The 26,158-nt window shown below is 40.7% G+C and overlaps 1 protein-coding gene across 2 annotated transcripts in view; it reads left to right on the forward strand.

The window, feature by feature from the left end:
- The first annotated feature begins 3,167 nt into the window (after nt 1-3,167).
- Nucleotides 3,168-26,158, forward strand: part of AR (androgen receptor) — a 187,024-nt gene continuing 164,033 nt past the window's right edge. The window contains exon 1 of one of the 2 annotated variants that reach the window (XM_058714698.1): nt 3,168-6,220. In XM_058714698.1, the coding sequence (XP_058570681.1) occupies nt 4,620-6,220 (1,601 nt within the window). In that variant the 5' untranslated portion in view covers nt 3,168-4,619. The remainder of the gene's footprint in view (nt 6,221-26,158) is intronic. The other variant, XM_058714697.1, reaches the window with a different exon arrangement.

The following is a 26,158-nucleotide window of genomic DNA, read 5'->3' on the forward strand; positions in this document are numbered from 1 at the left end:
AATTCATATTGTAGTAGAGGACTGGATAAATAAACTGTAGTGTGTCCAGACAATGGAATATCACTTAATACTAAAAACAAATGAGCTATCAAGTTATGAAAAGACATGGAGGAAATGTAAATGCATATTACCAAGTGAAAGAAGCCAATCGGAAAGGTCACATATTACATGATTCCAGCTAAATGACATTCTGGAAAAGGTAAAACTATGGAGACAGTATAAAGATCAGTGGTTGCCAGGGAGGGTTAGAGGGGATAAATATTTGGAGAAAATATTTTTAGGGCAATGAAAATACTCTGTATGATACTATAAGAAAGGATATATGCCAATGTACAATTGTTCAAACCCATAGAATGTACAAAACCAAGAATGAACCCTAATGTAAACTATGGACTTCAGATGATTATGATGTATCAATGTAAGTTCATCAGTTGTTACAAATGTACTGCTCTGGTTGAGGATGTTAATTGTGGGGAAGGCTTTCATGTGTGGGTGGAGGAGGTGTATATATAGGGAACCTTAACATACTCTAAAAACTTAAGTCTTAATTTTAAACATCCCGCTGGCTGCTCAAAGCAGAACTGACTTCTAGAAAAGTAAGAGTGAAAAGAGAGAGACCATTTACAGTGGTCCAGGTAGGAAAGGAAAGTGCCTTGAACTAGGTTGGCAGTAGCAGAGATGAAGAAAAGTGAAGAGATTTGTGAGATATTTAGGAAATAAAATAAGAGTTGGAGAATGTCCACTATTTCCAAAGGTCATTTCATCCTGGCTTTCCAAAGCAAGGAGGTAGGAAAAATTACATTAACAAAACTCCCTTGAAATTGCAGAGGAAGCCCATGGCAAAAAGTTAACCTCACCTCCAATGTCTTGAAAGGACGCCACAGGTTGCTAATTTGGTTGTTAAGAAATTGCAAAGAAGAAGGAGAAGGAGAAGGAGGAAAAGAGGAAGAAAAAGAGGAAGAAGAAGGAAAGGAAAGAGAAAAGGAAAAGAAGAAAAAAGATGGTACAAGCACATTATTTGTGTAATATTCAACAGTGTCTCTTGATCTTTTTTAAATGATGGAAGGAAAACGAGATGGGAGATCAGAGTTTAAAATTTAGAGTAAAGTGGATGCTGTATTATGTTCACAGTAGTTAGCTTTTCCTGACAATAATATAAATGTTGATAGCACCCCTTTAAAAACAAAACATAACAATGTGATTCTTCAGATTTGTAGAGTACTTTTCTGTTTACAAAGTTGTTCCATCATCATCTTCAACTACCACTTCAGTCTTCTAAGGGTAGGTATTATTGGCCACAATTTTCTGATGAAAAAACTGTGAAGACGATTTTGGCATTGTGGAAGCAACGTGAACTTTGGAATCCTTCAGACCTGGGTTTAAATGTCTGTTGGACTGCCATTTATTTAATGGGCAACTTCAGAGAATTATGTCACAACTTAATTTTTCAAGGCTTCTTGGCTTATAACTACCTTCTTTACCCCTATCCATTGTTCATTGCACTATCATTAGTACCTCCTCCATACTCACCCTCTATTGGATATAAAGAAGGAAACTCACGTCTGTCACAACACTTTAAATTGTCAGTGTCAGAAAGACCATCTGGCCCAGCCTCTCTACCTTCTCCTTTCCCCATTTCACAGAGCAAGAAACTGAACCTGACGAATAGGAAGAGATTCACTGCCAGTCTGTAGACAGTTCTCTTGGCTCTGAGACCTATGTTATTTCCATTCTACTTTCTCGTTTGCCCCGCTGATTCAATTCCCTTTAAGCAACCTTACTTAAAAGCTTTGGTGGAACTAGAGGTTGTGATGACTATTCAAATAAGATTTTCAAAGTATCGGTGCATTTCAATTGCATATTCCTCTTCCCTATTATAACAGAGAATTGAAAATTAGCCCTGTTACAATTTGACATCTCTAAGAATAAGGCTGTTTCCTTACCATAAGGGGTGATTTGTGAGATTCCTCACTAACAAAGGGTGGGGGTATATTTGGGATGTATTGAGGCAGGGCTAAAGCCATTAACATACCAGGGGATAATTTTCACCACCTCAGGTAAAAAGCTCCTTAGGACTTTGTGTTCTGGAAGGTTCATTTATGGCTCTTGCCCAAATGCCCTTGGCATTGATTAATCTAGCAAAAATAGCAATGAGATGGAAGACTAGTTTAGGTTCTACTAAGGTGGAACATAGAACAATTACATCCTTGCTTCAGTGTCTTCATCTGGAAAACAGAGCTTATCATGTCCACTGTTCCCTGCCACTAGGATTAAATTACTTCCTTTGGTAAGGGTAAGTAAATTCCCATGATGCTTGGCTGTGAACAAGATAAGACTCTGTAGAAGCCCGTAAAAAGTAGAAGAGACCCAGGCAAAAATCTCCACCAGCATTCTGGGAGAGACAGAACCTGCCCAAGGGAGGCCCAGGGCCCCTGCTAACAGAAAGGGAAACCTACTTTCCCGTGGATCTGTCCTTTCATTTCTACTCTTCCATCCCTATCTGCCGCTCCATCTTTACAGAGAGACTATGGTACCTCCTCCATAAAGGAGCAATTGCAATATCCCACTTCACCCTCTACTCCTGGCTGTCCACCAAGAGGAAGAAAAACGGTCCTATGTAATTTCCATTCCTTGATTAAGTGCAGTTTGCAAACTTAAAATATGCAAAAGCAACTTGGAAAAGCAAGTGTCTGTATATAAGCAAACGTCTGCAAAACCCTGGACAAAATCCCTGTGTACATGACCAGGGTTTCTGGTGTTTGTGTGTTTGCCTGCTTCTCTGGGTGATTTTACCTTTGCAAGTCTGGATAGATGAGAAATGTATCTTTAGAAATAATTAGGCAGGAAAACAGGAAGAGAATAGGGTAGAGATGACTTCTGGTTATTAGGCAGAAGGTTCCTAGAGCAACTGGCATCATTCCACAAGGCCCAATCTACCCCTAAGGAGAAATTTGAAAGGTTTCAGCAACTATCAGCTGGCTTGTCCATAGCTCCTTCAGTTTTTAGGAGACCCTACTGCCCCTCTGTGCTTCTCTGCTCTGAACAAAGTCCCTCGCCTGAAGCCTTGGTACTCTTATTGCCCCCTACCTACTCCCTTCCCCCTCCCACACAAACAGAGTCTGTTTCGAGATTGGACTTCGGAACCAAATCTGTAAGTGCTGGCCTCCGGGAGATCGGGTTAGTCCCGTCCGCTAGATAAAGCTCCGGGTTAAAGCTTCAGCTCCTGCACCTAAATCTTGGTCACTGAAAGTAGGAGTATTCAAAGAGCTAGGATCCTCCCGAGCTAGAACAATCCTCTCCTGCCTTCACCCACACTGAGCCAACATTCATTTCTCCAAAGCCATCCGGCATTACAGCGCGGAGAGGGGAGGGGAAAAAAGAAAGGGGAGGGGAGGGAGAAAGGAGGTGGGAAGGCAAGGAGGCCGGCCGGGAGGGGGCGGGACCCGACTAGCAAACTGTTGCATTTGCTCACCACCTCCCAGCGCCCCTTCCGAGATCCCAGGGAGCCAGCGTGCCCGGAGAGCTGGAGGGTCCCGAGCTAGCCGGGAGGCAGAAGAGGCAAAAGAGGAAAGAGACCGAGCTCCAGCTCCAGTGTGGGACAGGAGCTGAAGGGACATACCGCGTCAACCCCAGCTGGGCTCCGGCGACCGCCAAGGCTTCTTGCAGCGCGGCGGCAAACGCCGCCGCTTCAGAGCTGCCCTTTACTCTTCGGTGAAGTTTTTAAAAGCAGCTAGAGACTCGGAGAAGCGAGGAAAGTGCCGGGTAGGACTGACAGTTGCCTTTGTCCTCCACCCCTCCACCCCTCCACCCCGCCCCACCCCCTCCTGGGTCTCCTCTCCTGTTGCCGCTTGGCCCGCTCCTCTCGTCCCGTCCCCCTAACCCCCCCTCCAGTTGGCCCTGCGTGGCCAGCCCGAGTTTGCAGAGAGGTAACTCCCTTTGGCTTCGAGCAGGCAAGCTAGCTGCACGTTACAAAGACGGCTCTGGGGAGCCAGGCGACTGGTGAACCGCTTCAGCAAAGCACTGCAGCTGGGACCTGGCTAGTTAGGCTGTACACGGGGCGGGCCTCCAGGTTCCCTTCATTCCCTTTCCAGCTCCTTCTGCACGCAGCAGCCACCCCCACCCCCTCCAGTTTGCAGGGCCTGAGACCAAACAATGAAAGGGCAGTCAGGGCTTCAGTAGACCATTAAAAAGAAAAAGAAAAATCCCAAACAAAACAAACCTCCAAACCCAAAATAAAACAAAAAGAAAATAACCCGGTTCTTAATTGCACCTGCTTCAGTGGATACTGAATTTGGAAGGCAGAGGGTTTCCTTGTTTTTGTTTTTGTTTTGTTTCCTTCAAGAGTTGGGCATCTTTTGAATCTGCCGTCCCAAGATTTCAGTAACAGACTGTGAGACTAGCAGGGCAGATCGTGCACAACGTGTGTTTTCCTGTGCAGGAGATTTTGAGGCTGTCAGAGTGCTTTTGCGTGGTTATTCCTGCAAGTTTCCTTCCCAAGAGCTTCCCGCAGGTGGGCAGCTAACTGCAGCGACTACCGCATCGCAGCCTGTTGAACTTCTCAGCTAGACAAGGGGAAACAGGATAAAGGAATTAGGTGGAAGAGTCAGGCAAACTCAAGGATGGAGGTGCAGTTAGGGTTAGGCAGGGTCTACCCCAGGCCACCGTCCAAAACCTATCGAGGAGCTTTCCAGAACCTATTCCAGAGCGTGCGCGAAGTGATCCAGAACCCGGGCCCCAGGCACCCTGAGGACACGAGCGCAGCACCTCCCGGCGCCCGTTTGCAGCAGCAGCAGCAGCAGCAGCAGCAGCAGCAGCAGCAGCAGCAGCAGCAACAACAACAACAACAGCATCAGGAGCAGACCAGTCCTCAGCAGCAGCAGCAGCAGCCTGAGGATGGCTCTCCCCAAGCCCAGAGCAGAGGCCCTACAGGCTACCTGGCCCTGGATGAGGAACAGCAGCCTTCACAACAGCAGTCCGCCCCCAAGGGCCATCTGGAGAGAGGCTGCGTTCCAGACCCTGGAGCTGCTTCGGCCACCGGCAAGGGGCTGCAGCAGCAGCAACCAGCACCACCGGTCGAGGATGACTCAGCTGCCCCATCCACGTTGTCCTTGCTGGGCCCCAGTTTCCCGTGCTTAAGTAGCTGTTCCACCGATCTTAAAGACATCCTGAGCGAGGCCGGCACCATGCAACTCCTGCAGCAGCAGCAGCAGCAGCAGCAGCAGCAGCAGCAGCAGCAGCAGCAGCAGCAGGAGGTGGTATCCGAAGGCGGCAGCAGCGGGAGAACTAGGGAGGCCGCTGGTGCTCCCACCTCCTCCAAGGACAGTTACCTAGGGGGCAGTTCAACCATCTCGGACAGCGCTAAGGAGTTGTGTAAGGCAGTGTCAGTGTCAATGGGCTTGGGTGTGGAGGCACTGGAACATCTGAGTCCTGGGGAGCAGCTTCGGGGGGATTGCATGTACGCCCCGCTCCTGGGAGTTCCACCCGCTGTGCGTCCTTGCGCCCCACTGGCCGAATGCAAAGATTCTGTGCTGAATGATGGTCCTGGCAAGGGCACCCAAGAAACTGCTGAGTACTCCCCTTTCAAGTCAGGTTATGCCAAAGGGTTAGAGGGCGACAGCCTGGGTTGTTCTGGCAGCAGTGAAGCAGGGGGCTCCGGAACGCTTGAGATGCCCTCCACCCTGTCTGTCTACAAGTCTGGAGCACTAGATGAAGCGGCAGCTTATCAGAGTCGCGACTACTACAACTTTCAGCTCGCCCTGGCTGGGCCGCCTCCCCCTCTTCCCCCTCCCCATCCTCATGCCCGCATCAAGCTAGAAAACCCGCTGGACTACGGCAGCGCCTGGGCGGCAGCAGCGGCACAATGCCGCTATGGGGACCTGGCTAGCCTGCATGGCGGGGGTGCAGTGGGACCCAGCTCAGGCTCACCCTCAGCCACCGCCTCTTCTTCCTGGCATACTCTATTCACAGCAGAAGAAGGCCAGCTGTATGGGCCCTGTGGCGGGAGTGGAGGCGGCAGCACTGGCGAGTCAGGGTCTGTGACCCCATATGGCTACACTCGGCCACCACAGGGGTTGACGGGCCAAGAAGGTGACTTCCCTCCACCTGATATGTGGTATCCTGGTGGTGTGATGAGCAGAGTGCCCTATCCAAGTCCCAGTTGTGTCAAAAGCGAGATGGGCCCCTGGATGGAGAGCTACTCCGGACCCTATGGGGACATGCGGTAAGTTTCTCCTAGAAATGTCTTTTAATCTGTAGTTAGTCGGGATATGGGGGTATCTATCCTCTCCTACTTGAAGGGAACACTCTGCCCCTGTGAGCTCAACAGTGTTCCATAAAAAGGGCCGCCCTGAATCTGGAGCCTCCTGGGTACTCCTAGCCTGCCAAAGATATGACCTTTGTGCTCTGAACCCCCACTGTGTGCCCCAGTCCCCTGAGAGCCCAGGGTGCTGGTGTGTGCCCTTTCAGATAACAACACTCTCCCTCCCTCAGTCTCTTAAAATCCTTTATACCTCATGGTGCTCCATGTCCCAAAGGCTCCAAACTTAAATCCAAGAGCAAGGGCTACCTTCAGAAATAAAGCTCTTAAGTCCTCCAGTACTTTTTCTCCTCCCTCTTCCTAAATCTGAGAACCTGGACTGGAAATATGGGCAGTTTCACCTCTTAGAGTGTGTTAGGGTTTGCCCTCCAGCTTGTGGCAGGTCTTGGCAGGTTAAAGGCAAAAAGACGGGCCCAAACTTTTCTCAGTCTGCCTTCTCAAAAGAGATAAAATGGAAGTGCCAGATTAGGGGAAGAAGGTCTCAGTTCTCTGGGTTCTCAGGGCTGCTGTGTGAAGATGGGGTGAAGTCCCTTCCCTGGCAATAACTGAGGACTTGCTCCAGAGCTAGACATCAGCAGAGAGAATACAACCAGGCACAATTAGAGCAGGGAAAAGTAGAGGAAAACCAAAGGACAACTTTCTTGGTAAACACTGGGCAGTATTTGCTCTCACAGGTTGACCATGTTGGAAGTAGCTTCTTGGGTCGATTTTCTCTTGTAAAGTTTTTATTTTTCTATATGGACTATGGCAGGTATACAGTCCCCTATTTCAAGTTTGCATCAGATCCATAAAAAGAACGTTCTTTTAATGAATAATATAGCCAGACTTGAGTCTGACTTATAAAGTGTTGGAAAAAATTTTTTTAAGAATTTCTTGATATATCAGTGTGCATAGAAATTGCTTTTGGGAGGGAAGAGTGGGGCTCTTCAATATGTTCCTTCATTTTAAGAACATGGTTGCATTTTTTAAATTATAATTGACATACAATGTTACATTAGACATGCTTACATTTTAAAACATGAGCTGTTACCTCTAACAAATTTGGTAAGAACTGTGAGAGATCTATGGACCATAGCCTTGCCCATGAGTTTTAATTAGGACATGAGAAAAGTGATTAATCTCACCTTGTTTATTAAAAATTCTTCCCACATTTATTGAGCTTCTTGGAGATCATGTTGAAGACTTTTTCCCCAGCAAACAGAGATATTAGTTTATCTCAATGAGGGAGGGAATACTGACTAAGGAACTAACTCCTCAGGTACGCTGGGTGCTGATGTCCCCTTGGACTTGTATCTTGTTCTGTTTTTCTTTTTCTTTAGCTGTTTTTTTTTATCTGTGACTTTTCTAAAATTACTTGTTAGCTTTAGCATCTTTGACAGCTTAAATCCAACAATTTGCCTCCATTCACTGATGCTTGTGTTCTTGGAAGTTTGATAGCACAGTATTAGGAAAGAAAGAAGAGGTTAGGATTTCATACAATATACTATTTTCTGGGCTATTGAAGAAACAGCTTCTTACCAGGCTTTACATCCTACTATTAGATTTTTAATGTTTGGCTTACAATATTTTCAAAGTTATTATTTATATAATCAAAACTTTTTCCAGTTAGTTTGGATTTTTTAAAATTATTTTTGCAATGTAGTTATACCATGGTATAAAAGGTTTTCTTCATTTTATAAAAACGGATTTACTTGGTAGGGTTAATTTATTTTCCCTAGGGCTGTTGCTAGTTAGTTCTACTGTACACTTTTTTTGAGGGATGTGGATGTCTAAGGTGCTTCTTGACATACCATGATGCTAACCTGAAACCTTCTCTCTTCTGCTTCCCCCCCAACCCACCTAACAACTAACTTAGTTAATAGGAAGGAAAGGAAGCATTCAACATATTTGTTAAGGGATGTATTTTTTTTTTGTGAACATAGCCTGAGATTTCAGTAAGTAAGTATAGAAAGCAAAAAGTTCTTCCCATCATGTGTGCAGTAAGGTTATTTTATCCTAGCTCTTAGTGGAAACACTTCTCTGTTAGAAACGCATGCTTATATTAATGGCCTTAACTAGTGAGAATTTAGCAGTATCCAAAGAAAGTAAAAGACTATCAATCTTTCCTGGTTTGTGGTTGCAGCACTGGTTATAAGAGCTAGTGAAAGAGAAAACTGACTTGACAAAGAATTTTCATCTCTAGGATATAGAAAATTGTTGAGTAAGTTTTTTGAAAATGCATCAATTTAATCAGAATACAACTAATCCCAATCTAAAAGTTGACATTTTATTACTTTTTCTTTCTTTCCCTCACTTTGTTGCAGTAAAATTTGGTGAAAGGCAAGTGATGTTTTAAGCCAAAGCCAGAACTTCCATACTGTTTTGCATGCATTATATGCCAAATTTGAGTTAAAAATCTAAAAATTCTAGAGGCTTCAATTTGTTGGATTCCTCCCTTTTCAAATTGTGTGTGTGTGTGTGTGTGTGTGTGTGCATGTGCGCACGTGCACGTTCATTCATACACATTAGTTAGTTGGGGATAACTTTAGTAACTTTTGGAATAACTCTATGTTCTTATACATCTACAGTATTTCTGCTGAAATGAGAGAGGTGGAAGGAGAGAAGCTTGAAGGTGGTCCTTTAAAAAAAACAAACTTAATTTAGCATGTGATTTGAACAGAAGGAATAATAAAAAGTAATGGGGCTAGTGTGCAACCCTGATGATATTTAAAGGAGCTGTCTTCTTTCAGAGATCAAACAAGAGTACAAAATTGTTAATTGACCACCTGCCCACTTGAAAGAAGTAGGACCCTTTTTATTACAGCAAGCAGCACAATAATATGAAAAACATTTATTCTTGGAAGTTGAGGCCCAGGGAAGCATGTGCTGGAATTAAAGTTGGGATTTAAATTAATTATTCAGATGCAAAAAGAACATTTTAATTTTTCTATTGGTAATTTGTTCTTGTTTATATTAAATATAATTTATTGTCAGATTGGTTTCCATACAATACCCAGTGCTCATCCCAATAGGTGCCCTCCTCCCTGTCCATCACCCACTTTCCCCTCTCCCCCACCCCCCATCAACCCTCAGTTTGTTCTCAGTATTTAAGAGTACAATAGTGTTTTAGTAGTGCTTTGATATCAGCAAATCTCGCTTTCCTCTATTAACTACTTAAAAAGGAGACAATTTATTAACCCCCTTTTCATCTCCTCTCCCTTCTTCAGTTATCAAACAGACATTTATGACTATTTTGCAAGGAGCAGTTTGTTTTGTAAAGCCGAATTTTGTTTTGGGACCAAAATAGTCTGAGGCTTTCTGTCCATAGGCCTTGAGAGTCCATTGTCAGTAAATAACTAGTGAGTTCTATCTGGGCACCAGTGATCAGAACCAGAGGACCAAATAGCCACCCTGGGTGGTACCCCATTTGGAAATATGTGCAAGACGTACTGATGGAAGTCTCTTTGTTGTCCATAGTGTATCTCTTTTAGCTCAGCCAAAGGTTAATATCAGTGAGAGATATTTTCCAAGAAGCTTGTAGCCTTCCAATTGCAGGGTCACTTTGGGGCACTTTCTTGCCAGTGCTAACTTACCTCATCAGATTTCCATTTTTCGAGTTGTAAATTTCGATATAATATATTGAATTTGCTGGCACATTTAATTTTCTTTTTAAGGTGTTTTTCTTCCCTGTAATAATTTTCTCATCTGGTGTGCATATATGCATTTAAAACAAGGAATCCTTAGGTCTCTGACTCTTACTTGTACTGTAGCTACTTTTGGTGGGATTATGAGTTGGAGTTAGGGACATGGACAATTTTATTATTTTTTTTCCATAGTGATATCAAGACCACCAGTTTCATTTGGAAGTCTGCTTAAACAGGGAGCAGAATGTAGGCTGAGTGTGAGAAGCAAGGGACTTGTTTTATAACCAAACCTCAAATTATTATTCTGAAAAATGAAAAGGAAACAAAAATCAAGTTTTGTGAGGTTGGTCAGAGAGGGAAAAGGAAACCTCTCCCCACCCCCTACCTCCACCATTTTCTCTTTGTCTGCAGCTTCCTCAAGTGCTGCCTGTCCCGGATTTTCTTTCATTTCTCTCCTTTCATGCTTTTAACTAAATGGAAACATAGACACTTCTTTCTACTTTTGAGGACATTTTCCTCATTACACCTGAGGTATACTCCTACAGATTATTTTTTAATCTGGAGAGTAACCGATCAGATCAACCCTAGCACCTCTCTTTTAAGGCTAGATGACTTGAGGGAATTGCAAAATTAACAGCTGGGCTTTTTTAGCTTGAGGTTAGAGTCTGATTCAACAGTTGCTGAGGAAGCTGAACTAGAAGGCTTGAGGATTTGGTGATTTAATGAAGTATTTTTCCAGTTGCTATCCCTCTCTCTTGATCTCTGTCTCTGTTTACTGGCCATTTTGGCAACCTTTTCTCAAAGCCTGAAAATAACTGGACCCTCTCCTGTGAGACAGTGCTGGGTCAGACATCGACAACACTTTCACAAGAAATACCTAATCTGTGTGTGAGGGTGCTTGCTAGCTGGGCCAATAAATATGGTGATGCTATGTGTAAATTAATCATTTGAAAACAAAAATAGATATTGAAGAAACTCTTTTACCTCAGACTTCCTTTACCAGCATCCCATCAAGTTATGAAATGTTGAATTCAGAGTTAAGTTATCCTCATCCTAAACACAACACTGACTTTTTTTTTTCATTGTTCATAAAATTCTCTATAGTTATCAGTATTGGTTGACATTTGTCATATTGAAAAGAATTATGAAATCTCATATTCATAGCACCCTTTTCAAAGAAAATACCCAGTGTCTTATAGTTTATTGAGTAGCACTCATGGAAGTTTGAGTAGGCTTGGAGGATGCTTAGTGAACACCTCTTTGCTAGTTGAGGGTATAGAAATAGTTTTTTTATAACCTTTGTTTACCATGTGGAGAAACCTCTCTAAAGCAGCACTTCTTAGCTTTATTTCTCCAAGCTTCCCACCTGTTAGATGATGTGTTATTTTACTTTATTTTTTATTTGTTAATTTTTTTAATGTTTATTTGTTTTTGAGAGAGAGAGAGAGACAGAGTGTGAGCAGGGGAGAGGCAGAGAGAGAGGGAGACACAGAATCAGAAGCAGGCTCCAGGCTCTGAGCTGTCAGCAGAGCCCGATGCAGGGCTCAAACTCACAAACCATGAGATCATGACCTGAGCTGAAGTCTGACATTTAACTGAGCCACCCAGTCACCCCTATTTGATTTGATTTGATTTGATTTTAATTTACTTCTAGAGAGAAAGAGAGAGAGAGAGACAGAGACAGAGACAGAGAGAGACAGGCAGAGGGAGACAGAGAGAGAATCCCAAGCAAGCTTCAGTCTTAGCACAGAGCCTGATGCAAGGCTTGACCTTGCCACCCCGGGATCATGACCTGAGCTAAAATCAAGAGTTGGATGCTCAATTGACTGAGCCACCCAGGTGCCCCACTGATTGAGGATATCTTAGATTGTTGCTCTGTAATGGCTACTTTCAGTGGCTGTTGCGCAGAAATGATAGGACTGTGAGTTATGCACAATTCCTTGCACACTTATGGCTGCTGCCACCCTTTCTCTCTTAAACCATTTCCTGCTGCCAACCTACAGGCCATGTTAAGGTTGAGAGTGGCTCATCCAGATAAGCTTAAAGCTCTAAAGTGTTGGTTACTTGAGAATGCTGCCAGTATAGATCAGGTAGTACCTGAGTTTTATTTTACATTTTAATAGCAGCTTTACTAAAGCATATATATATATATATATATATATATATATATATATTCACCTATTAAATATGATATATAAATATGATATAATAAATAGATAGATAAATAAATATTATATATATATATATATATATATATATATATATATATCACCCATTAAAAGTTTACAGTTGATGGTTTTTAGGATATTCAGAGTTGGGCAACCATCACCACTATTTTAGAATATTTTAATGACTTAGTATTCACCATACCCCCCAAACACTGAGCAACTATCAACCAATTTACTTTTGTTCTCTATGGGTTTGCTTACTTTAACATTTCATAAAAATGGAGTCATGCAATATGTGATCTTTTATGACTAGCTTCATTCATATAGAATAATATTTTCAGGGCACCTGGGTGGCTGAGTCAGTTAAGCATCTGACTCTTGGTTTCAGGTCAGATCATTATCTCACAGGTTCATGAGTTTGAACACTGTATCAGGCTCTGCCCTGGCATCATGGAGCCTATTTGGTATTCTCTCTCCCTGTCTCTCTGCCCCTTCCCTGCTTGTGCTGTCTCTGTTTCTCTCAAAATAATAAAAAAAGAATAATATTTTCAGTGTTCATGTTGAAGCACATATCAGTACTTCATTCTTTTTTTATAACCAAATAATGCTCCATTGAATGTATATATGTCATATTTTATCTATCCATTAGTTGATGGACATTACATTTATTTTCACTTTGTGACTCTTATGACCAATACTGCTATAAACATTCATGAAAATCCATACAAAATTTTTTTGTGGATGTGTGAACATAATGTTTTTAATTCTTTTGGGTACATACCTCAGAATGGAGTTTCAGGATCATATGGTAACTCTGTGTTTAACTTTTTGAGGAACTCCCAAACTGTTTTCAAAATTATCTGCATCATTTTACAATCTTACCAGCAATATATGAGGGTTCCAGTTTTTCCACATCCTGCAAATATGTGTTGTCTTTTTAATCATAGCTGTTCTTAGTGTATGTGAAGTGATATTTCAAAATGGTTTTGATTTGCATTTCTTTAATGACTAATAACATTAATATATTTTCATGTCCTTATTGGCTGTTTGTATATCTTCTTTGAACAAAATATCTATACAGAACTTTTGCTTATTTTTGATTGGATTACTTGTCTTTTTATTATGAGTTTTAAGAGTTTTTTCAATGTATTCTGGATACAGACCTGTAACAAATTATGATTTGTGAATATTTTATCACATAACATGAGTTGTCTTTTCATTTCCTTGATGGTATCTACTGAAGCACAAACATTTTGAATTTTGATGAAGTCTACTCTATTTTTTTTCTTAGGTGTCTTGTGATTTTGGTGTCATATACAAGAAAGCTTTGGCTAATCCAAGGTCACAAAGATTCACACCTAGGCTTCCTTCCTAACTGTTAAATTTAGGTTTTTGATCAATTTTGAATTAATTTTTATATAACTCATAAGATGTGATTAGGGGTTCAACCACATTCTTTTGCATGTAGATATCAACAAATGGTATAGTCATCATGGCATGTTTGTTGAATCTTTCCTCATTTAACTGTCTTGGAACCCTTCTTGTAAAATCAGTTGACTATAAATGTGAGGTTTCATATCTAGTCTTTGAACTTTATTGCACTGATCTTACCTGTACCACACTGTCTTAATTACTGTAGATGTTTAGTAATTTTTGAAATGAAGTGTGAGTCTTCCAACTTTGCTCTTTTTTAATATTTTTTTTGGTTACTCTGGGTCTCTTGAATTTCTGTATTAATTTTTTAGTGAATTAATTTTAATTAAACCTTTTATGAATTTCTGTACTAGTTTTTCAGTTTCTACAAAGAAGCCAGTTGGGATTCTGAGAGAGATTGCAGTGAATCTGTAGGTCATTTTGGGGAGTGTTGCTGTCTTAACAATATTGATTCTTCTGATACATGACCATGGAATGTCTTTTCACTTATTTAGCTCTTCTCCAACAATGTTTTGTAGTTTTTTAAGAGTGTAAATTTTACACTTTTGTTAGATTTATTCCTAAATATTTAATTTTTAATGCTATTATAAATTAAATCATTTTCTTTATATTCTTTTTAAATTGTTCATTGCCAATGCATAGCAATAGAATTGATTTTTTGTATATTGACCTTGTATCATGCAACCTTGCTGAAAGTACCTGAGTTCTGAACACCTCTGGGACTTAAGAGGCAGAAGGTTTCTGTTGCCATACTAAAGTTAAAGCATACTTTGTCTCATTATATATGAAGGCCACATAGGGACACTGTTCTCACTTTTCCTCAGCTATAAATTGAAATTGGTAATGCCAGCCTTTTTTCTAGATGAATAGAAGATTATCTCTAAAACTATTAGGTCTTTAGAGAACCTAATAAGGTTTATGCAGTTAATAATCTTCTTTGTAGTGTTTGGATTTGGAAACTATTAGCAAGGATATGAAAAATAATAATAATTTCTACACACAAAACTAACATGAAGAGGTAACAAATGCAAACTAGGCCAAAGAAATAAATAGCTATATTTGACTTATGTTTAGGTTTATGTAAACACCTGGAGTCATAATTTTATGTTTTTATGTGTTGTCCTTTGGATAAAATAAATGCCACCCCACATTCTGGTGTGTATTTCTAGATGAGGAAATGGTTCATTTATTCTCCTACAATTTGGGCTTCTTTTCAGGGAGGTACTCTATAAACATGAAGCAGAGATACAATTTACCTATAAAGGGACTGAACTTTGGCCTCACTAACACTCTAAACTAAGGGTCATATCTAGTCAGCTACAGCTGTGGTGTTCTGATAATGGTGTGCAAACTGCAGGCCACTGAACAAAATGTCCTATCATGACCTAGCTGTCTTTAGAGATGATGCTACTAAAGTGATTTTTTAAAAGTAAGCATCAATCAACCACTTTTCATTAAGAATCTGCTATATGCTTACCTGTGTGCTTCAGGGAAAAGGGAACACAATTCAGGAAGAATCTTGAGGTCACTTCCCTCAAGGAGCTTATACCCATTAAAAAACAACAACAAAAACAAAACAGAATGGCAACACTGTGATGTCAGTATGATGAAATGCTGGATTGTATGGTACAGATTTTTAAAATTTAAGCACTGGGTGTTGTATAGAAACCAATTTGACAATAAATTACATTTAATATAAAAAAGTTAGTGGACAGGGATTTATTTTTTTCTTTTTCCCAAATGTATTTAGGTATGATGACAAATAAAAAAGTGTACATATTAGGTTGTACAATAAAAAAATAAAAAATAAAAAGAAATGGATTAATGTAGGTTGCCTCTTATCCTTTATGAATTAGGTGGGGACTAGCAATAGATTATAGGTCTTGATGGATATTTCAAACACCAGGAAGTGGTACCTCTGTAAAGATAATAATGAGTGAACTCAAGTAAGGGGTTGAAATATATTTCTGCTTTTTCAGCAGTACCACCCCAGTCAAGTTAGTTACAAGTTTCTTCCTTAGTGCCTTTGGTTATATTATTGCACATGCTAGGAACACATTTTATATCTTTGACTATACAGGTTTTAATAATATGAGGAATTAATTAAAATTGAGGGTGATTTATGGGTCTAATTTTGGTGTGAGAGCCAATGAAGATATCTAGTGTGGTGGTTAGATTAAGAATTATTATTCTACTTTCAAGGTTTACATTTATCATGGTGGCTTGCTTCGAGTTTCTGTATAAATGGGATTTCAGGGTGTTGGCTAAGAGGGGGGAAGTGAGAAGTACAAATCAAACAATTCTTGGAGTAAGAGGTTCATGAAAATTTTTTCTGTAAGGGCTTTGTTGAATTATATGATGTAGTGTTTTAAAATGGCCCACCTTTTTAATAATGGATTCTGTTTTCTCTGGTTGAGTAGATTCTTTGCTTGTGGAAGTGTAGTCCCACTATCTGGCTGCTAGGGTGACTGCAAGTGTCCTGTGGCAGAATTTCCCTGGGAATGGTTGGCGTCCTTTTGTGGATTCAACACATTACAGGATAACTTGGGCCAGAGTCACCTACTACCAAATAATAAAGAAGTTACTGTGGCACTTAGTATTTTATCTGGCATGTCACTTCTCAAAGTGCAAAACATTTTTAGTAACACTGATTCCTTAACACCTATTTATGAATGTGGAGCTGGGAGCAATGACATTGGATATATTCCAGTAGCACTTTACAGTTTACAGATCAGTTTCATATCTCACTCTTGCATTTCATCCTCTTTTCTACCCTGTACATGTAACCAGATTTTAGGTGTAATACTCTTCATACTCTTATTCTGTTGTTACTCCCACTGTAAATATTATGTTCGGAGACATTAGGTAATATGTCTGAAGTCAAACAACTTCAAAGTGGCAGAGCTAGGATCTCAGTCTTACTCTTTCTTCTTTCAATCAAGTGTTCCTTTTTTTATTATATGTCTCTCTCATGTCACATATAGGAAATAAGAGATTTAGAGAGGCAAAATAACCTTAATTGGTATCAGTAATAGAAACTGGTAAAGCTTATAAGGCTTTTGGGTCTCTTATTCACTCACCAGACTGAGTTTGGTGGATTGGTTTGTATAAGAGTTTTGGGCGAGAATAATCTCACCATCCTACTTTATAATCTGCATGTACCTATGGAACATTTATTATATGCCAAAGTCTATATTAGACACTGATGTTACAACAATGAACAAGGCAGACAAAAATTCCTCCCTTTGTGGAGTTTACTTTGTAGTGAGGGGAGACATAATAAGTGTCATGAGGAATAACTTAACAGATTGTGGGAGATAGAGATTCATAGTGGGAAAGACCATTTTATATTTGTTGGTCAGAGAAGGCCTTCCTGAGCAGGTGATATTTGAGCAGAGACATTAAGGAAAGGAAAAAGTAACCCACAGAGATATCTGGAGTTAGAATATTCCAGGCACAAGCAACCACAAATACAAAGGGCGTGAAATAAGAATGTACTTGGTGTGATGGAAGACAGCAGGGAGGCCTGTATTGGTGGTTTAAGTAAGTTGAGGGTCATATGAGATTAGAGTTAATTAGGGGAATCATGGGTCTTAATTAGGACTTTGGTTTTTACTCTGATATGGGGATTCATTGGAGGGGTTTGAGCAGAGAAATAATGCGATCTTTTATTTTAACAGAATCCTTCTTCATAACATCAACCACTTTTTGATAGAATGTATATTTGTTGCTTACTTATCGTCTGTACGAAGAAGAGACTGTGGGAGCAAGGGAGCATCAGGGAGATGAGTCCACTGCAGTTATCCAGGTTAGAGGTGATGGTGACTTAGACCAAGGTGGTATTGGTGGAGGAGATGAGAAGTGGCTGGATTCTGGATGTATCTTGATGGGAGGGACAATAGCATTTAATGACAGATTATATATTCATTGTGAGAAAAAGAGGAGTCAAGGCTGGTTGACAAACTTTTGAGCTGAGCAATTTGAAAACTATGATTACCATTTACTGAGATGATGAAGAATGTAAGTGGAGCAGGCATTATGTGAGGGGGGTAGGAATTAAGAACTTGATTTTGGATGTATAAAGTTCAAGTTATATGGCAAGCATCCTGATGGCTTCTTTTCAGTGTTCACACAGTGCCCTCAGATTTCCTGCTCTTCAAGATCAATTAGGATTTTAAAGATCACCTAGGCCTTTGGTGCCCCCACCTCCCTCCCCTTTCACTTTATGGAAACCTAGAAAAAGGTAGAGTCTTATCTAGAGTGAAACAACAAGCTGACAACAGTTAGAGCACAAACTCAGTTCTCCTGTATTCCAACTAGGTGCTTTTATTCTCAGTGTTATTGTGAGCCTCATTTGGGGCAGAGAGTGTCTCTTCTTCCTACCCAAACCTTAAACCAGGTAATTAAACTAAGTAGTGAATACAAAACCAGAACATATAAATTGTCTGCTGCCTCCAATCAAACCAAAATATTATAATTATGTTTTCACTGAACTATATAACAGAATACTTTATCTGTGAAAAACACAGTAAGCAGACTTTTAAAGACTACTGAGCCACATTTGGAACGTACAGAGAATATGAGCAGAAATGGCCTGAGATCATAGAATATTAGAGTTCATGGAACCCATCTTGTCCAGCTAGATCATTCTGTGGATGAAGATCATTCTGAGGCACAGAGATGGGAAGGAACTTGACCATAGTCACATACAAAGCTGGTGCCTTTTAGTCATAGTCTGTTCTGAGGGTTAACTGTTGCTTCATTGGAAAAGTCTATACTGGAAATGTGATTCCCCACTCAAAACAAAGAATTATAATAATAGCAATAATAATGATAGCATTTATTGTGTGCCAGAGTTTGATGCCTTAAACAGATTAACTCATTTAATTCTCACAACTAATTTGGTAAATAGTCCTAGAGAGGTTAAGTAACTTGCCCCAAAGTCACACAGCTAGGAAGTAGAGTTTATGTGCACACCCAGGAAATCTGGCTTACAACCACAAGGTTCTAACCACTTTGTAATACCAGTAGCTTCTAGGATTAGGCAGTCATTCACTGCTACCATCCCAAAAGACCGGTGACCTAATTATGTATTCCCTCTATTATAGTCTACTGATCCTCACCAAATAGCTGAGTGCCTGGGGATTAAAGTGGAGGTGGAGGGATGCAAAGGGGGTCAGGGGAAGAAGTTGATCATTTATAATTGGAATTTGAAATTATTGAAAAAGGCCTTGAGATACTAAGGTGGTTGAAAATCTCAAAGCCCAGTACAAACCTGGACAATTCAATGCCTGCTTAAATAGGAGGGCTGCCAAGTTAAGAAAAAAAAAATAGCTGAATTTTTGGAGTTAGGAACTGTTTTTCAGTGCTGCACGTGTTAATTCATTTAATCCTCAAAGTAACTCCCTGGGGTAGGTACTTTTATCATTCCATTGTTACTGAAAAGGAAATAGACACAGAACAATTAAGTAACATATATGACCAAGGTTATAGAACAACTAAGTGGAAGAGTCTATATTAGAACCTAGGCAGTTTAGCTCTACAGAGCTTATATTCTTTTCCAATATATTTAGGGAAAAGGGTACTAGTCATACTACATTTTTTAATACAAAACATAGTGCCTGAACTTCAAACATTGTGCAACTTTTATCCTTACAAAACACCAGCTTCTTTTAAGGATTCTTAGGAGAAAAGGTACTTACCAAAGGTCATATGGTGAGTAAGTAGCAGAACCAGAGCTTGAACTTGAGACTCCAGACTGCCAGACTTCTTTGCATTGTATCACTCTGGCTGTCTTCTCACACTGACATTTGTATCCTTCTATTTCTCTTTCTGTATCACCCTACCCCTTACCTTAAAAAAAACAAAAACAAAAACAAAAACTTTATGCATCAGCAACATTGGACAGAGAATGGGGAAAATGATCAGACTCCATCTCTTTCCACACATTGGACAAAACGAACACAAAAATGTCAGGAAAAAATGTCAACCCATAGCATTTCCCCTAAATAAAAAGAACTTCAGTACGACGAGATGCTGCTTCTGTCATTCTAGGCTCAAATGAGTAGTGCAGGATTTCTGGGAAGTCTTGAATATTGTTGTCAGATAACATTTTTGTTACTGTCAGATAACATTTTTGTTACTGTGAAAACAGAAGCAGGCTACTACAAAAATCTGCTTCTCCCCAGATTTTTTTAAAAGAAGATGCGATCTTACCAGTCATATAAGTGATAACTACTTAGGCATTTCTTTTTAAGGTTGTCAGTACATGAGAGAAAGCATTTTTCCAAGACTTCCACATTGTGCCACCTCTCTGAAAGCATTGCCTAATTTCTTTTTTTTTTTTTTTGTCACTTTTTAACATTTATTGTTTGAGAGACAGAGCATGAGCTGGGAATGGGACAGAGAAAGAGGGGGAGTCACAGATTCTGAAGCAGGCTCCAGGCTCCGAGCTGTCAGCACAGAGCCCAATATGGGGCTCGGACCCATGAACCATGAGATCATGACCTGAGCCGAAGTCGGCTGCCTAACCAACTGAGCCACCCAGGTGCCCCACATTACCTAATTTCTAATAGGATGAAGACGTTGCATAAACCGAGATTTGGAAGTAAAGATGATATTTGATGTTTGGGTGCAGAAAGGACTCCAAATGTTTTGGGTCTGTTTACTCTGCCCACTCCTCTCTTTCATGTTTGTTTAAAAATACAAAGGTTAGGGGCGCCTGGGTGGTGCAGTCGGTTAAGCGTCCGACTTCAGCCAGGTCACGATCTCGCGGTCCGTGAGTTCGAGCCCCGCGTCCAGCTCTGGGCTGATGGCTCGGAGCCTGGAGCCTGTTTCTGATTCTGTGTCTCCCTCTCTCTCTGCCCCTCCCCCGTTCATGCTCTGTCTCTCTCTGTCCCAAAAATAAATAAAAAACGTTGAAAAAAAATAAAAAAAAAAATAAAAAAAAATACAAAGGTTAATAAATGTGTAGTCTGTGGGAGTTTCCAATTGTTCATTTGAAAAATCTGTTTGATCAGCCTTTTAAAGAAAAAAGACCAAATTAGACTCATTCATTTCAGTCATCAACTACCTAGTTTTAGACCAAAAATTATAACTAGGCTCATATTTTCAGATGGTATGTAGTTTGCTTTGAACACTTGCTGGACCTTGCTGAGGTGCTGGATTGACTCAAAATATGCCTGGTCAGATGTGGAATTAAATACCATGAGCTCTTCTCTGGGGACATCTCTACTCTTCCAAGTACAAAGTTCCCCATCAGAGATGATCCCACAGTGTCCGGGGAAATCTGCATTAGAGTCTTTGGGAATTAGTGTACGGAAATGGCATATTGTTGTTTCCCAAAGCCTTCTCAGTCATTCCTTGTATCTGAGTTCAGATCCTCACCACCTCTTACCTGGATTAGTGCAGTGACGTCTTCCCTGCTCCTTCTAGTCTTCTCTGCTACTCTCTGATTCATATTGTATTCATCCCATCAGGTTAACCTTCTCAAAGTTCAGCTATAGTATTATAAGTATTCTTTTATCCATTAGTCTGTAAGCTCCTTGAGGGTTGAAATTCTATGGAGTTTAATTTATCTCTTTATTCCCAATGCTTAGCACAGAGGAAGCCTTGCTACACAGTTAGGTAATGCATGTTTGAAATTGTATCTCCTTGTAATTTGCTTATAGGTTAAAGTCCAAATTCTTTAAGTCTGATGTTTAAGGCTTTTCATGATCTGGCTTATTGTTCCAGCCTCAATTTCTATAATTCCTTTATAAAAATCTTCAACTCCAGCCAAATGGATCTAGTCACCGTCCTCTTAAACCATCCTTATTCCTTTATTTTTTGAACTTGATGTTTTCCCATCATTCCTTTGGCCTTGAGGCTATCCCAATTTTAATATCATCCATTCTTTTAAGCTTAGCTCAAATACGGTCTCCTAAAAGATAAAATTTATCATCCCCTAACCCATTAAGAATTGATCTGTATGACATAATATGGTTGAAAGAATGTAGGCTTTACTTTCCTCATCTGTAAACTCACACTAGAAATCTCTAGTTTATAAGTTTTGGGATAGGAAAGGATCAAATGACATGATGGGTGTTAGGTACAAGTCAAGAGTCAGTGCTTATATCTTTTATATTTATCTCTTTTTTCCTTATCCATAGATATGGTGCTTAGCTCCTTAAATTATAATTATTTGTGTGCATGTACATATATATATATGTGTGTGTATACACACACACACACACACACACACACATATATCTTCCTAAATTGTCCCCGTATTTATTTATTTTTAAAGTTTATTTATTTATTTTTTTTAATTTTTTTTAATGTTTATTTATTTTTGAGACAGAGAGAGACAGAGCATGAACGGGGGAGGGTCAGAGAGAGAGGGAGACACAGAATCTGAAGCAGGCTCCAGGCTCTGAGCTGTCAGCACAGAGCCCAACATGGGGCTCGAACTCACGGACTGTGAGATCATGACCTGAGCCAAAGTCAGACGCTCAACTGACTGAGCCACCCAGGCGCCCCTAAAGTTTATTTATTTTGAGAGAGAGTGTGTGTAAGTGAGTGGGGGAGGGACAGAAAGAGAAGGAGAGAGAGAATCCCAAGCAGGCCCCACGTTCAGCAAGGAGTCTAATGGGGGTTCGAACTCACAAGTGGTGAGATCATAGCAAATGCCAAAATCAAAAGCTGGACACTTAATTGACTGAGCCACCTAGACACCCCTAAATTGTACCCTCTTTTAGAATAAAAATTATTTCATGGATATATTTGTGTAAAATATACAAAACACATAGCTTAGCACTTAGTACGTAGTAAGTATTCCATAAGTACTTTTTTATTAAGTGATTTTGGATCAGTAGTATTAAGTGACTGCCAGAAACAACTGATAGATCATAAGTTCCATTAATAAAAATATGAGATTCAGAGTAAAGGAAGTGATAGTCTTGCTCAGTTAAAATTCTGGTTAGGCTCTATTTGCAGTAAACCCCAGTATTCATGGGGCATCTCTCATAAAGCATGAAGAAACTGAGATGATGGTCGGATGTGGGAAGGGAGGCAGGGAGCAGTAAATATAAATATTGCCTCAATGTATATGAAGGACTGTTATGGAATAAATAAGGTAGACATTCTTCTGTAGTACCCCAAAAGACAAAGCCAATGAGGATAGATTGAAAATTAGTATAAAAAAAACATTCTTTGGGGGAGCTTGGGTGGCTCAGTCGGTTAAGTTTCCGACTTCTGCTTAGGTCATGATCTCACATTTTGTGAGTTCAGGCCCCTCTTCGGGCTCTGTGCTGACAGCTCAGAGCCTGGAGCCTGCTTAGAATTCTGTGTCTCCTTCTCTCCCTGCCCCTCCCTTGCTCGCACTCGGCCTCTCTGACTCTCTCAAAAATAAACATTAAAAAAATTAAACACAGGGGCTCCTGGGTGGCTCACTCGGTTGAACCTCAACTTCGGCTCAGGTCATGATCTCACGGTCTGTGAGTTCGAGCCCTGCATCTGGCTCTGTGCTGATAGCTCAGAGCCTAGAGCCTGCTTCGGATTCTATGTCGCCCTCTCTCTCTGCCCCTCCCCGCTCATGCTCTCTCTCTCTCTCTCTCTCTGTCAAAAATATATAAACATTTAAAAAAATTAAACACAAAAAACTACACTAAAAAAAGAAAACATTTCTCAGAACAGTTTCATCCTGCCTCAGAAGTTGCAAAGATGGGCCAGATGAGTTTTCTTTGTGCCTGTGTGTGTGTGTGTGTGTGTGTGTGTGTGTGTGTGTGTGTATGTGTTTATCAAATTAGTTGATGACATTTCACATAAAAAATTATATTTCCAGGTTTAGGAATGAATATCTGGCATTAATGGGCCTATATTCCTGCATGGCGATAACCAGGCAGAAGCAAGGAGCAACTGCTCCTCCAGATATGTGTGCACTTTCCAGTTTGCCCACACACCAACAATCTGCTTTATTCACTTAAGTTACTTGCTCAACTCTTCCAAGCGTATGAATTTGCTATCCCTGTCAGGTCAGGGACTTAGGCAAATCATGAGAGCCTTCCTTACCTCCAAAGGCTTTTGTTCCTCAGAGAGGACAGACTAAGGAAAAACACAAAGAACGTTTCAATCAGAATTAAAACTGGCTTTCAGTTCTGGCACAGCCATTTACCAACTGTATGACCTTGGGTAAGTAACTTAAACTCTCTGAGTCTCAACTTCTTTATCTATAGAATGCTCTCCTCATGGTGTTATTGTGTTTATTAAATAAAACAACTTAGGGGCAACTGGGTGGCTCAGCGGTTCAGCCTCCGACTTCAGCTCAGGTCATGAACTTGCAGTTCATGAGTTCAAGCCCAGCATCAAGCTCTGTGCGGACAGCTCAGAGCTAGAAGTCTGTTTGGGATTCTGTGTCTCCCTCTCTCTCTGCCCCTCCCCTGCTTGTGCTCTGTCTTTCTATATCTCTCAAAACTAAATAAATGTTAAAAAATTTAAAAAGCCAAGTTATATAAAGGGCATGCCACTTAGTAGATGCTGAAGTATTAGTTCCCTCCTTACTCATCACACCCTTTCTGTCCACTGATAGTATGACACAAGTAGTAAATTAACCCTCATTTAATGCATTCAAACATAAGGTAGACTTGTTGGGAACTACGTATATAGGGCACAGGTTTGGACTCACAATAAGCTGGTTCTTAATAATTTAGTCTATGAATGAATCCAAAATTCTCATCTTGATGATTTTAGACATCTTGTAGAGTTAGGGATTTTTAATAAACAACAGAAAGGCTGAGGCCTCTTGGAAGAGAGTTTGGAGTCAGGGCTAAAGTATAATATGTTGGGGTTCAGGCATAGGCTTTGGGATCTGACAGACTTTGGTTTAAATCCTGTCTGACAATTATTAACTGTGTGTTCTGGGCCACTTAATCTTTCCTAGTTTCAGTTTCCTCATTTCTAAAATGAAGATACTAATACTTCCTTTGTTGGGTTCTTGTGAGGATGAGTGACATAATGAAGGTAAAACATTTTGACCAGTGCATGGCCCAGAATAAAATCTTGATAAATAATACCTATTATTATTGTTGTTTTTGTTAGGATTATTATACCAGACAAGCAGAGCTTCAGAAAATGCACAGCTAGACTCTAACTGAAGTACATAGGCCTTTCCCCAGTCCACTGCTGCCCATTCCTCCCCTCAACTAAAGATCCAAGTCTCCAAAATGCTTTGGCTGGAATGTAAGCATGAGGTCATTGCAGATAACAGAGTGTGATTTGCTTTGGTAATGCAAGTTACTAAGTTACTTCCCTCAGTTCAGCTGAAACCTTTCACTAGTTGATGCTTGTTTCAAAGTGCAAGACTGAGCTTGTCTGAGAAGAGGAGAGTGAGAAGACCTTTCCTCTCAGCCAGAGGTCATGGTCCTCCACCGGGAACAAAATGACTCAGTGCAGTGTCTGGGCCTTTGGTGAGTTTGAGGCCCTTACATTTAAACCAGTCACTCCATCGCATACATTGCTCCCCCTCCCCCACAAAATCACTGGGCAGGAATTTTCTTGACTTCTTCCATGACCCGGAACATCCCCCCTTCTCATCCTTGAGCTCCACACATCTGGCAAACGGGAGTCAGCAGAATAAAAACAAGCCTCTTATCACACACACCCAGAGAAAGAGAGAGAGAGCCAGAGAGAGAGAGCTTCATAGCAGTGTGAAATTTGCTTGGGAGCCTCATGTTTACAAAGGACCTTCCTCACCCACTCTCAATACCCCAAACAGTTTAAAACTTTTTTTAAAACTATGTCTCAGAGCAGCTCCTTGCCTGGGTATATTTAAAGATCTGCTGAGTCATTGAAGAGCAAACTGGCCAATCACAAGAGACAAGGACTATACCCCAGTCTATGGTGGAGTAAGTTGATAGGTGAAGTCTATTTGGCTTCCTCCCATGGGGAAGGACAAGGTGACCCACTTCTGGCCCCCACGATTCTAGAGAGCATCTATTAAGACTTCTTGTTCTATCACTTTTGGTTTCCTTCTCAGTTTATAAAAGAGTAAGAGAGAAAGGGAAGGAACTCTGGTACCAGTGGGTCAGCTGTCTAGAATTGTAATGCTTCTGCTATTGGTAGCTGAGAGTAGCATGAAAGTGTCAGTTTGATATATTCATTTCCCTCTTTCCTTTTTAGTTTCTGGTCACATGCATTGTTACCATGGCGCATGCCAGTTGCTGGAAAGTGATACATATTTTTTCTACTTTATTCTCCATTGCAATTCTGAATTTATTAGTGGAGAGATTAGCAGTTAGTATGTATTCGTTGTAAGTACAGGATGGGGCTTCCTTAGAGACAGTTGTCCTCTCATTTTCATCCTGTAAATCTGTAGTCCCCAAATTTGACAAAGCCTTGAGCTTCTCCTTCATCCTGGCCTCTTTGAACGCTCTTCCACAGACTCCAAGCCCCTTTCTTTTTCAAGGCAACTGCCCTTTTCTTTGTCTGTCTGTTGCTGCCTTCCTTCATCTACAGTTTGCCATTTCTAGTTCCTCAGCCTGTCTCACATGACTGGCACAATCTCCCACTCTACTTCTTACCATGCCATCTCCCTCCCATGAAAATCTTCCTCACAGCCCCTCACTTGGCTGAAACCAAAA

Source organism: Neofelis nebulosa, chromosome X (assembly GCF_028018385.1).
Source record: "Neofelis nebulosa isolate mNeoNeb1 chromosome X, mNeoNeb1.pri, whole genome shotgun sequence".
Classification (NCBI taxonomy): Eukaryota; Metazoa; Chordata; class Mammalia; order Carnivora; family Felidae; genus Neofelis; species Neofelis nebulosa.